Source organism: Octopus bimaculoides, chromosome 11 (assembly GCF_046866305.1).
Source record: "Octopus bimaculoides isolate indiv1 chromosome 11, ASM4686630v1, whole genome shotgun sequence".
Classification (NCBI taxonomy): domain Eukaryota; kingdom Metazoa; phylum Mollusca; class Cephalopoda; order Octopoda; family Octopodidae; genus Octopus; species Octopus bimaculoides.
Window position 1 is genome coordinate 28,115,251 of NC_142938.1, and position 12,500 is coordinate 28,127,750.

At 34.9% G+C, this 12,500-nt stretch overlaps 1 protein-coding gene across 7 annotated transcripts in view; it reads left to right on the top strand.

Annotated features, from left to right (window-relative positions):
- The window catches only part of LOC106883929 (uncharacterized), a 284,619-nt gene that overhangs the window by 163,649 nt on the left and 108,470 nt on the right, over positions 1-12,500 (top strand). For all 7 annotated transcript variants that reach the window (XR_016243622.1, XR_016243623.1, XM_089359712.1 and 4 more), the window contains 8 exons: positions 998-1,086; positions 1,322-1,386; positions 2,928-3,029; positions 4,338-4,454; positions 6,753-6,809; positions 8,423-8,490; positions 9,242-9,323; positions 9,783-9,874. Coding sequence is in view for 5 of the 7 variants with exons in the window: in XM_089359712.1 (XP_089215838.1) it covers positions 998-1,086; positions 1,322-1,386; positions 2,928-3,029; positions 4,338-4,454; positions 6,753-6,809; positions 8,423-8,490; positions 9,242-9,323; positions 9,783-9,874 (672 nt within the window). In the remaining 2 variants the exon portion in view is untranslated. The remainder of the gene's footprint in view (positions 1-997; positions 1,087-1,321; positions 1,387-2,927; positions 3,030-4,337; positions 4,455-6,752; positions 6,810-8,422; positions 8,491-9,241; positions 9,324-9,782; positions 9,875-12,500) is intronic.

Consider the following 12,500-nt stretch of genomic DNA (forward strand, 5'->3'; position numbering starts at 1 on the left):
CAACTTCAGAGCAAAACATTTCATAACAGTTCACTGTATTTCTGGCTGTCACTCACACTTCATTTCTGGTTTTAGTTTCTGTAGGTCAGTATGAGCAATGTGAAAGACATTGCATTTTATTATATGTAAAGGAAGATTAGTAAAGTGAAAGCAGAATGAGTCTTCGAGTACAAAAGACAAATAGAACAGGCATGGCTTCGTGGTAAGAAGTTTGCTTTCCAACCACATTGTTCTCAGTTCAGTCCCACTGTGTGCTATCTTGGGCAAGTATCTTTCACTATAGCCTTTGACCAACCAAAGCCTTATGACTGGATTTGGTATAGGGAAACTGAGAAAAAGACCCTCATAGATGCATCTGTGTCCCCAACCACTGCTTGACAACTGGTGTTTATGTTCTTGTATCTAAGCAGTCCAACAAAAATGATCAATAGAACAAGTGTCAGGCTTAAGAATTAAGTAATGGCCGCGATTCATTCAACTAAAAGTTTTTCAAGGTGGTGCCCCAGCATGACTGCAGTCTGATGACTAACACAAGTAAAAGATAAAAGATTACTCAGTAGATTCTTTGTTACAGCAAGAGAGTTGAAACGTTGGATAATTTAGAAAACATCAAACTCTTTCAGCAAGACAAATACAAAAAAATAAACAGAACAACTCCAGTTTGTGTCAAATGAATTAGAAAGTAAATCTTATAAAGGGTAACAAATTCACCAGCTTCAAACACAAAAGTGTTGCTAACAAAAAAAAGTATATATATACAAAGACATGTAGCATATTTTACATATTGATATAATATATACAACATATTGACACCCAACAAATTCTCATAGAATTAGCAAAATAAAATTAGCTCTGATGGAGTATATCAATATAAATGTGGTGAACATGATTAAAGAGAGTATGTGAGATGTTAGAGTTCCCTAGATTCAATTCTATGTATTACTTGGATGTAGACGATGGTAGGTATAAAGTTTTAAGTCTGTTTTCAATTTTACAGATAGTCTGGGGAAGCACTGCTACTGTTGGTTGTGGATACGCTGCTTGCACGAATATAGGAAGACTGTATGTATGTAACTATGGTCCAGGGTAAGTTGAAACGTTCAAACACTTTATATTTCTCTTGCTATTCCAGCCATGACCATCTAGCCTTTTTTTTAAGTATAGTGTACATTGGGATGAGCTTTCTAATGTGTTCATCCTTTATAAAGCTTGAAGTGTATGATTTGAGTGTAATTTGGTTGTTACATCTAGTAAGCCCAGTGCTCACACAGATACCAATTTCATGTTAATAAATGAAAATTTTTCTTTTTCTATGTTTCAGAGGAAACTCTGCTTACTCTCTTAACAGACCATATCGATCATGTGCTGGCCCTACAAAACTAATCGGTGAGGAGACCTTTTTATTGGATACACTACTAAACCTTCATAAGGGAATGTATAAGCTGGATGTTGAGCTAGCCGTCATTTTGTTGTGTGAATTCTTTGAAAGGATCTGTTATCCTTTTGATACCAACCCCCTCTCTTGATACTGTCTTTTGTGTTAAAACTAAATACCAGCTTAATAATGACAAAGTCATTTTATCAAATTCTTCATTATTGTAAATATAGATTTCAAATTTTAGCACAAGGCCAGCAAGTTCAAGGGGTTGGGGTAAGTCAATTTCCTCAACCCCAGTGTTCAACTGGTACTATTTCATCAATCCCAAAATGATGAAAGGTAAAGTGGAATTTGAACTCAGAACATAAAGAAGGACAAAATGCTTTGTGCTAATGATTCTACCAGCCTGCTGCCTTCATTGAAATAAAGGCAGTGTATTTTAGCAGAAATATGGTAACAAAAGCATTATGCTAGTAAATTATAGATTCAGAAGACTAACTTCATTAATAGGTCAAACTTGTCATATAGGGGACAAGTGTATTTATGTACTGCTTGGGAATGTCTGCTGGAAGACAAATAGCCAGTGGATATTACGAGCACCTGAATTAACATGATGTAAGTTGTTGGTAGAAGTATATGTAACTATGAAAGAGCAAAGAAATTGTCAGAAAAAAATTGAGGTGTCAGTGGGTTTAGGATTCCAGTTGACCGATCACTAAGTCACTGGGATTGTGATGAATATTAGAAAGAACAGATAGCAATAATAGTATCATTATAGTTTCATGGGAACAGGTTTGCAAGAGAACCATGGCAGGTTCTCTTGCACTGTCTTTTATAATTTAGTGTAGCACATCAATGACTCAAGGAATGATGGAGAAGGTACTGCAGAAGACAATAATAATAGAAAAGGATTATACATGCACAGACATGTCTGTATGTTTATGAACTTTACTTCCCAACTGCATGGCTTAGGGTTCAACCCCACTGCTGAACAAAGTCTTGTGAGTGGATTTTGTAGATGGGAACTGAAGAAAGCTTGTTGTGTGTGTGTGTGTTTTTGTGTGAGTTTGCATGTGTAAACAATAGCATTCTGATGGTTGATTTGCTAGCAGTCCACCACAAAAGCGTGGTCCACACTCCTTCAAATGTCTTCACATGTAGCACAACGTTTAAACCAAAAGGCTCATTCATGCAAAGTCATTTATTTCTACCACTCTCCATAAAACATGTTTGAACTGTCTGAGATTCGTTCACTCGGCTGGGAGATTATTACTTTGCTCGGAAACAGGAAGGGGAAGTTGGTAACAGGAAGGGCATCCTGCTATAAAATACACTGTTCCAATGATCAGACATGATCAGGCAAATGTGAACGGATGATGAGTCATCAATCCACCTTTTTACAACTTGACAAAAGCATTGTTTTTTTAAAAATATTTCCATTTTTATTTTTATATTTTTATCAGAAATTCATGATAATTAAAATGTAATTTCTGACATAATTCAATAATGTAATATATTAAGTCATGGAAACTTTCTAATTTACTTTCAGATTGTAAAGGAAAGGTTTGTCTGAATGATGGTTGGAGGGTTGATGACAGTTGTAATTGCAAATGTAAACGTTCGAAATACTTTTCTGGACCAGAATGTTCAAGTAAATATATTCATTTAATATTGATATTTAAACTATTTATATATAATAATAATTAAAGTACAAAAAGAAATCCCAAATTGTACCATCCTTTGTACAGGTGAGTTGGCAGTGTTGTATATTGACAACTGCTGTTGGATAAAGAACAGCTTATTATGTTGATGGGACCAGGCCTCCCAAGACACGATGCTGATTGAAATAAATTGTTATATACTGTAGCTAATCTACCCAAACTACCCTGGGTGTAGAAATATAAGATAAGCTGTTGTTGTTGTTGTTGTTGTTAACGTTGATGATGATGATGATGATGATGATGATGATGATGATGATGATGATGATGATGATGATGATGATGATGATGATGATGATGATGACAACAACTATGACAATAATATCAAATAAAAAGAAAAATGGACAGTAATTAGTTCTGAAATTATCCTTGTGAGTTTTGTTATACATTCACTGTTTCTGTTGAAGTTATATTCTATTATTATGTTCCTATATAATATGACTGATTGTTTTAAACAAAATAGATTAGCTTTAGGTAAACCTTCTCCATCATTATCATCATCATCACTATCATCATCATTGTTGTTGTCATTGTCTTTATTATCACTGTTTTAGCAAATGCTTTTCCATACAGTTACAGTCTTAAATAAGTCCCAGTGTGATGCTTAATACTATTTCAATTCAACATCAATTAGGCTCAGCATCTTGAGAACTGTCTTTTCCAAAACTTCACACATCTTTCTCACTCTTCTCTCACCTGCATCATCATTTTCTATCACTACAAACTACTATTTCGTCTACCAGTCCTCACCCATTCACATCACTTGCCCATAACCAGAACATTTCTCACTTGGATACATCGGCTGATGTCTTCAATAACACATCCCATATAACATGCATGTGTCATTTCTTTCCAGCCTCTCAAGTAGATCTTCCACACTCAGTCCATGTCTTTATCCCACAACCTTTTGCTATCACACATCTCACACAGCCTTTATGCAGTCTACTTCTACACACAGAATCATAATGAACAAGTTGTCCCCTTCCTCATACTAACAACTATTCTTTCACCATATCCAGCTCTTTTGTTAATTAAGTCACATATGCATCTATCACACCTCAAGAGACCCTACTTACATTTTTTTTTGTATTTCTCACTGTTTACATTACATACACATATAATTCCTGTAATCTCTAACTAAATATTGAGTAATATTACTTTTCACATAGAAGTGAGATTTTATTTTCCCAATAAAACCAATTCCTCATTTTGTCTCCTGTATTAATTCTTGGTCTTTATAGTGAATTGTTCTCTAGGCAAAGATAGTTATCACTGTGGTAGATACTATAGACCAGAATGGTGTATTAAGTATTCCAATGTTCCAAACATATGTCCCAAAATGTGTGGATTATGTCCATGTAAGTAACTTGTATTTTTATGCTTTTACTTTTTCCTTCCTTCTCTAATAGCAGCTCACAAAATACTCTAACCAATGTTTGTATGACATATCCGTATATATATATAAGGCAAGATGTATGTGTGTGTGTGTGTGTGTATGTGAATGTAGTTTATGCACGTCCACAAATTAGCACACATGTCGCTTCAATTTTAGGAGTAGATTCGTCATGACCTTATCTGCATTTTCATCAACATTTTCTCTCAGAGTCACCCGCGTATAGCTGTAAAAATCGATTTTCATCCACAACTTTTACCAATTTTGAAGTTTGTTGACATGCGTACATGTTTGAAGGAGAGAGAGAGAGAGAGAGAAAGAAATAGTGTGTTCGTGACAGGGGGAGTACGGAGTGTTTGCTAGCGTCTAACAAAAAAAAGTCAGGAAAAAGTAGGAGAGGAAGACAAAATACGTCTAACGAAAGAATAATTGGGAGATGGCAGTTTTTGAAAGACACTATATTTTATAATGAGATTATATATACTTTCTCACACAACAATTAAGATATATATATTTTAAATCGTTCATCTTTCTCGCATCTCTCACTCTCACAAATATGCACATATACTACTTTAGGAGCGAAAGAGTTTTGTTTATATTTCACAACAACTATGAAACAAAGAGGTATGTAACAATTTGGCAGTCACCCCCCACCAACCCACTTTTCGGACCACAAAAAGGGTTTGGTAATTTTTCAGATTAACACCCGCACGATTTCCACTAGAGTGTTACGGTTAGGGTTTTAGGGTTGGGGTTTTACGGTTAGGATTCAGGTTAGGGTTAAGGTTAGTGTTAGGGTTAGGATTAGGGTTGGTGTTAGGGTTACAGCTTAGGGTCAGGGTTAGGGTTAGGATTAGAGTTAACCTAGAAGGGACAGGCCCCTTATTTTTTGGTTAAGGCTGTTGGTACGTTTTCCTAAGTTACTCCAATCCAGATCCCCAATGCAAACCTTCAGATCAACCTTCTCCTATGCAGATCTCTAATGCAACATTAAAAAAAACAGTCAATGAGTGGAAATAACCAATAAACTGATTCCTTATGGATTTCCCAATCAAATTGCCAGCAAACTATTTTCAGCCAAACTAATTTCAACAGATTTCGCTCAAATCTGATGTCGATGTTACTTATTTTGGTTTGAAATAAAGCACTTGATCACTTAATGATCCTAGCTTAATCCCGGGCAGTGCCGGGCTATACTGCTAGTATTTTATAAAGACAGATTAGATATTGAGCTTCCTGAAGTCAAAAGAAAAAGACAACAAAATGCAAGCTGTAACAACAACACTATCTGCCATCTCTTCCTTGCTATCTCTTGTTCCTATCTATTTTGAGCACAATTTGTCTTTCACAAACATCAATGATGTCAATATTGAAGAACATTTCAGAAGCTGAAACTGAATTGTTGTGATAGAAGTGTGTATATGGAAGTAAGCTGCAACAAGATATAGCTAGTCAGGTTGCTTAGATAGACACAGAGGTATCCTATGTATGGTAGCAACATAATGTGTGCCTTGTAAAGGGCCAACAATAATGAATTATTGTGTGTGTGTGTGTGTGTGTGTGTGTGTGTGTGTGTGTGTGTGTGTGCAGAGAGGGGCAGTGAGAGAAAGAAAGCTTGATGTGTATACATGTGCATGCATATCTATCTGTCTATCTATCTATCTATCTATCAGCTGTAGAAACTCTGCCAAATCAGATTGGAGCCTGGTGTAGCCATCTGGTTCACCAGTCCTCAGTCAAATCGTCCAACCCATGCTAGCATGGAAAGCGGATGTTAAATGATGATGATGATGATATTTATATAAGAATAATATGATATGTAAAAGGAGGATATCAGGCTTTAATAGTAGATCACATTTATTTCTGCACCACACATCAACTGGGAGCTGTTGAGTTTATATTCAAATGCCATTATAAATCATTCTTTATAATTAACAATTATAAAGAATGATCTATAATGATCTATAATATAGTAAAATATTTTTTCAGCTGCAGCCATGTGTGGGTACTTCATCATATTGCACCCATTGAAGTTCCATAGATAAGTAATACTGTTCTGGTTTTATTAAAACATGCAACAAGCTAACCAGTATAATGTATATAAACTTCATGAAACATTATCCACCCGTTGTTGAGTAGATTAAATACTAAACTATTTTGCTTTACACTTGAATTGATTATATTGGAAGAATACATGATATAAAAGAAACAACTCAGTTATGGAATACGCTTGGTTTATCTTAAATTCATTTTTCAATCTCAGATGCCGATTACGGTGCTAATGGGACTACAGATTCCACAAATCCAGCAACTGCTCTTGGTAATTACCTTAAACGTTTCATTGTATCAGCTATTTGTAGATATATTTTGAAATGCATACAATCAAATCTTCGTTTCTAAATCTTTTAAAACCTTATTCTTAATTTATCTATTTTGCTGTTTTATATATGGACACACAGACACATATGCACGCATGCACAAACATGCACACACACATACGCACAAACATTGTAAAACCTTCAGTTGATGAAGATCCTACAGCTACACCACCTCATTCAGAATCACCATGAACTCAAATATGACAATGCTCACAAACTACAAGTGACAGCGAAAAGAAAATGCAACAGATTTTGACATAGACTTGAAGATCGCCAAAAAGTCTAGACTATACTTGAATGCTACCAAGAGATGCAACATCGACAGAGCATAAAAGAGAATATTCCTCAAGATCTTGCAGAAAGCAAGCTCTTAGCCTAATGCCAGAACAGAAAACTTCACCCACTACATGCACAAGAAAATATTCATACTCAAGTCCAGTACTTCTACATAGGACTCTAATCTTTCCAAAGTATGCTCTTTTCCCAACCCAATCTTATGGCCAACATAGATCCTTTATGGGTCTTAATATTTACAAAATTATTTCTCCTTCTAAAATATTCCCAAATCTTTACAGGGTTTCTGGATTTTCCCAAACTTTCTCCTCACTTTACAGTTTTCCCTCTTTTATTGCTCTCTTTCTCTCTATCTTTCTCCCTGCCTCACAATTCCCTGTCACGTCTTTAATATTTAATACTTATATTGACAAGTGTTTATGAGAGAGTGTGTCTGAATGCAAGTGTGTGCATATGCGTGGATCCTACACACAAATCATATGGTGAAAAAAGAGATAACTCTCTCCTTAGAACAACAGCTCACTCTTCCAGAAATGATTATAGATCTCCAAAATGTAGTTTCCCAGGTTAAAATTTCCTGCCTGCATGCTCTTAATGAGATAAGAGATAACTTCTGAGTAATCATAATGGTTGGTTGAAAATTCTGATCACAGACAAGTCTTGCAACTCAATGAGGTTCCAGATCTTGACCTAAGTTTTTGTTGCCATCGGATGTACTCCTGTCAACAAACATCAAGCCTTTGGTTGTTGATAACCTAGATGTACCCATCCTGTAGGTTGCTGGCTCACATACATTCTCAAGACATGCAATTCCTGCTGATCATAGAAATTACAGACTACCCATATCAACTACATGGACTGTCTCTTTGTCTCTGGCTCAAAGTGATAAAATTAACACTCATCCTGGTTTAAGAAACGTTCATGAAAACCAGCTGGATCGTGTTTCATGTTGCTTACATTGTGTGACGTCCTGTACCCATATATGCATATATACATATATATGTAAGTATGTACATATATGTATGTATATATGCACATATATATATATATATATATATATATGTATATATATATATATATATATATATATATATATATATATATATATATATATATATATATATATATATATTATATGATTGAATACCATGCATCCATTTCCAAGTTTATCTTATAAACATATATATATATATATATATATATATACATACACATGCACACACACGTATATTTAAATACATGTAAATTTTATATGTTGTAGAATCAGAACTTACTTTTATAATATCACCTATGAAAGTAGAATTGGAAGAATCAGCTTCAGAATACTCGGTAATAAATATTCCATTAACTTTTCTATATAAACGATGGCATGAATGTAGCTAAAATGTTTGCTTTGTAGTCACATGATTTGCATTCAGTTCTATTTTGAGAAAACCGTGTGCTATATCAATGGGTCAACCGTTTGGTTGACCCATTGTGGTTGACCCGTTATGAATAAAATGCAGCTTATGGAAACAGTATGGATTGCCATTGAATGTATATGTGTGTGTATGACAAAATAATTTGTGATAGTAAGTTCTGATCCTTTTTAAATCTTGCCTTTTTTTCACTTCCAAGTTTGTAGTACCAAGCACAACATTGGATCAATATAAGCTTAAATGCCTTTCAACGGCATTGATACAGTTCTATGACTAAAATTGATAAAAGAATGAAATGATCTTTATCATAGAAACTACAATATTGAAAGTTTTAATTATTGCATTCATTTAATGCTTAATTCTTGAATACTTTCTTTTCCACTTCAAAGATAAAATTCCTCAAATATATAATCAAAACAAGGAACTATTTCTAAAGTGTGAGACCAACAGTTTTAAATTATCAATTTAGTTTAAACATTTGGAGAAGGAATTTAATGATCCTTTATCACCTTGTTAGGTGGGACCATTTTTTACGAGATCCCAAAATCAGAAAGATGTTATGTGAAGTTCTATATGCCAAAAATTTGAATGTCAAGAACCAAAGCAAGGTACAGATATCCCAGAAAATGGAATATCTATACTCTTTTATTTTTGCCTTCCAGTTAAAGAATTGCCCTAGAAAGTACCATGGAATAGTAAATCACACGGCTTGCATTTCAAAATCTCAATATGCATATAGATCAGGTAAGTTAAGTTTGTTGTTTAAGAAATAATTTGAACTTCAAATTCCTGCAAAATCTAAATGAAGATCATCCAAAATGTTATGAAAGTGATTAAGATTATCTGTTCTGTATTAACACGATCATAACACCATAAACATTACATTATCAGTACTTCATTTCGCGCACACACGAACACACACACGCACACACAGACACACATGCATGCACACACACACACTTAAATAAATGATACCATTTTTTATACCTCAAGGAAGTTTTCTTCTCTGGTGTCACTTGCAAACAGTCTAGATGGGCATCATTCACATGCCAGTTTCAGTTATTAAGAAAAGCAATTATAATAATATTTTAATTACCATACCAATACTTCTTTTTACCATATCAATACTTCTTTTTACCATTTTATACTTTAAGAATTTCTTACTCTAAATTAGGCTTTATAAATATCTGTTCTATTGATTAGGTTTAACAGATGAAGATAGAAAAATTATTCTAGACTTGCATAATCTGTTTCGGAAAGATGTCAATCCACCAGCCTGTGACATGTTGAAATTAGTAAGTGAACTTAAAATCATTATACAATCTTCAAATTTCGAACTAACATAGATGGTATCTGAGTAAATAATTAACAAAGGTTTTTTTTTTCATTTGAATTATATATGTAAAATTTACAATAGTTAGTGACTGAGGACAAATTATGGTAATTCACCTCCAAGATGGCCAAATTTGTCATTGATATCTTCAGTACTGGTGTACACAGGAATATGTGCAGAGTAAATATATAATTATCTTTGTTCCTTTATGATTGTGACGTCAGCAACTGGTGTTTGTATGGTGTTATTGTATGGAGATTTGGAGTTGCGGTTTCGAAACCTGGGTGGATGACTGTTGCTAAAGTTTTAAAAATTGTTTGCGCTTTCTGGTTGGGTTTTTTTTGTGGACGAATTGAGTCTTTTTACCTTTTCGACTTCGGTGTTTTTTCTTCTTTCTAAAGGATATTCAGCTGTGGTTTATATTTTTTAATGATTATGCTTTCCTTATTTGAATGTAATTGGGTTGAACTGTTTCCAGTGCATTGATAGAGAGGGAAGATTTGGTATTTAGGGTTTAAGTTTATGGGGCATTGGTCTCGGTGTTTGCTTACGGGAATTTTCCTAGTTGTGGGGTCCTGGATTTGTTGCCTGTGCACCATTAGTCTGGACTTCCAATTATGCCATGACAATGTTGGCAAAAGTAAGGGTTACCCTCGTTCCCATCACCTTGCCCGATTTTTGTCTATAAGTGTTCTGTTGATGTTGAAGATGTTGTTCTGTAGGACGAATTTTAATTCTTCATCGATGAATTCTCTTATGATTCGGTCAGGAATGTCATTTGGGAATTTTTCCAGCCAGTATTCTATGGCTATTATTCCGTATTTGTGAGGAATCGAGGTGCAGATGTTTATTACATCGAATGAAACCAGAAGGGAGTCCTTGATAGCTTTGTTTGGGATATGGTTTAAAAAGTCCAGATCATCCTTTATAAAGCTCGCTATATGTTAGAGACTAGGTTTACGGAGAAGGTCAATCAAGTTACTGAGACTGTGTATCTCACACGAGGGACTGGCCACAATTGGTCTCATTTTGAAACCTCTCGGGTGTGAAATATTTATGACTACAGAAGTTGATTTGTTACAGTCTTCGTTTATGGCTTCACTTTTGTGGATTTTGGGAAGTTCATAAAACTTGCTGGTTTTGTAGTCAGAACTAATCAAGTAATCTCTCTCTTCTTCCGTTAAACCTTGTTGGAACTGGTGGATAAGGGTAGAAAGTTTAGTCATTATCTTGGATTGATTGTAGTTCTGGATTTTTTCGTAGTAGGAATTGTCTTGAAGGAGAATTAGAGTAGTGTTTATGTATTTTTCTTAGTCCATGATTACTACAGCACTCCATTTATCGGCTTCTTCTATATTTATGTTGTCATCCTCCTTGAGATTATTAATGATTTCATATTCTTCTCGATTTCTATTTGTTTTAAATTTTCGAGGTGGCAGTAAATTGTAGGGATAATTGGAAACCAAATCACAGAAGGTATCCAGAGTTTGATTTCTTCCTTTTGTCGGACAGCAGCTGCTTTTATTGTTAAATATCGATTGATCGTTATTGTCTTTATCCAGCAGTTCTTCAGTGATGCGAAGTTTTCTGCAGAATTCCTCGATATCAGTTTGTATACCTTTTAGGTCCGACCTTTGTGGTGTTGGGGTGAACTTCAATCCCTTTGTGAGAATGTTGATTTTCTGGTTTGAAAGGGTTTTCTGTGAGAGATTAATCACCTTCAGGTTCTCACAACCGGTTTTGGCCCAGTTTGTCTAAAAAAATGGTTTCTTGGGTTTTGCAATAAGGAATTAGTGTTCCTGTTGATTGTCCTTCCACTGACCAATATTCTATTGTGGGTTCTCTGTTGCGGTCGGCTCTGACTGGGGTTATCGCAATGGTTATATTTTGTTTGGACGAGGTGGTTATTGTGGAAGAAATGTCTCGAGCAGGAGAAGTGCAAAATGATAGACATCCAAGAGTTACGGAAAACAAGAAAACACCATGACACACTTAAAACATTATCTTACGTATCAACACACAATCCGAAGAACATGGAAGCATACAACATCATTCACCAAAACACTCCACCTTATGAAGGACCTGCGAATGACAAAGGCATAAATTTACAAATCAAGCCGGAATTTAACGGCAATAGCTGCGAGCGGGAAAATGAAATCCAAATCTAAGTAAGGCATGCGCGTTGGGCACCGTTGCGCATGCGTAAGGCACCACGGGGTTCATGTGAACAAGAAGGTCGGCAAGAACGACAGCCATATTGAAAAATGCATCCACATGGTTTAAACGAAAAGAATGAAGACATTGTGTGAACAATGTAACTAGTAATGTTTTTCTTTAAAAAATACAATACACGACTTTTACATGTTGGCTTTGCACAATTTCACAGTTTATGATTACTCAGCACAGTTCTATAATTAGATTAGAGTTATGAAAGGAATTCAGCAGTCGTGCGTTGTTCCGCTGCTGCCACCACCGTTACTCGGTTTTCCTTTCGATTCATCCAACCCATGCAAGCATGGAAAAATGGACTTAAAATTAATGATGAAAAGAACTCAAAAACTGTATGTATTTATTTTTAAAATTTTTAT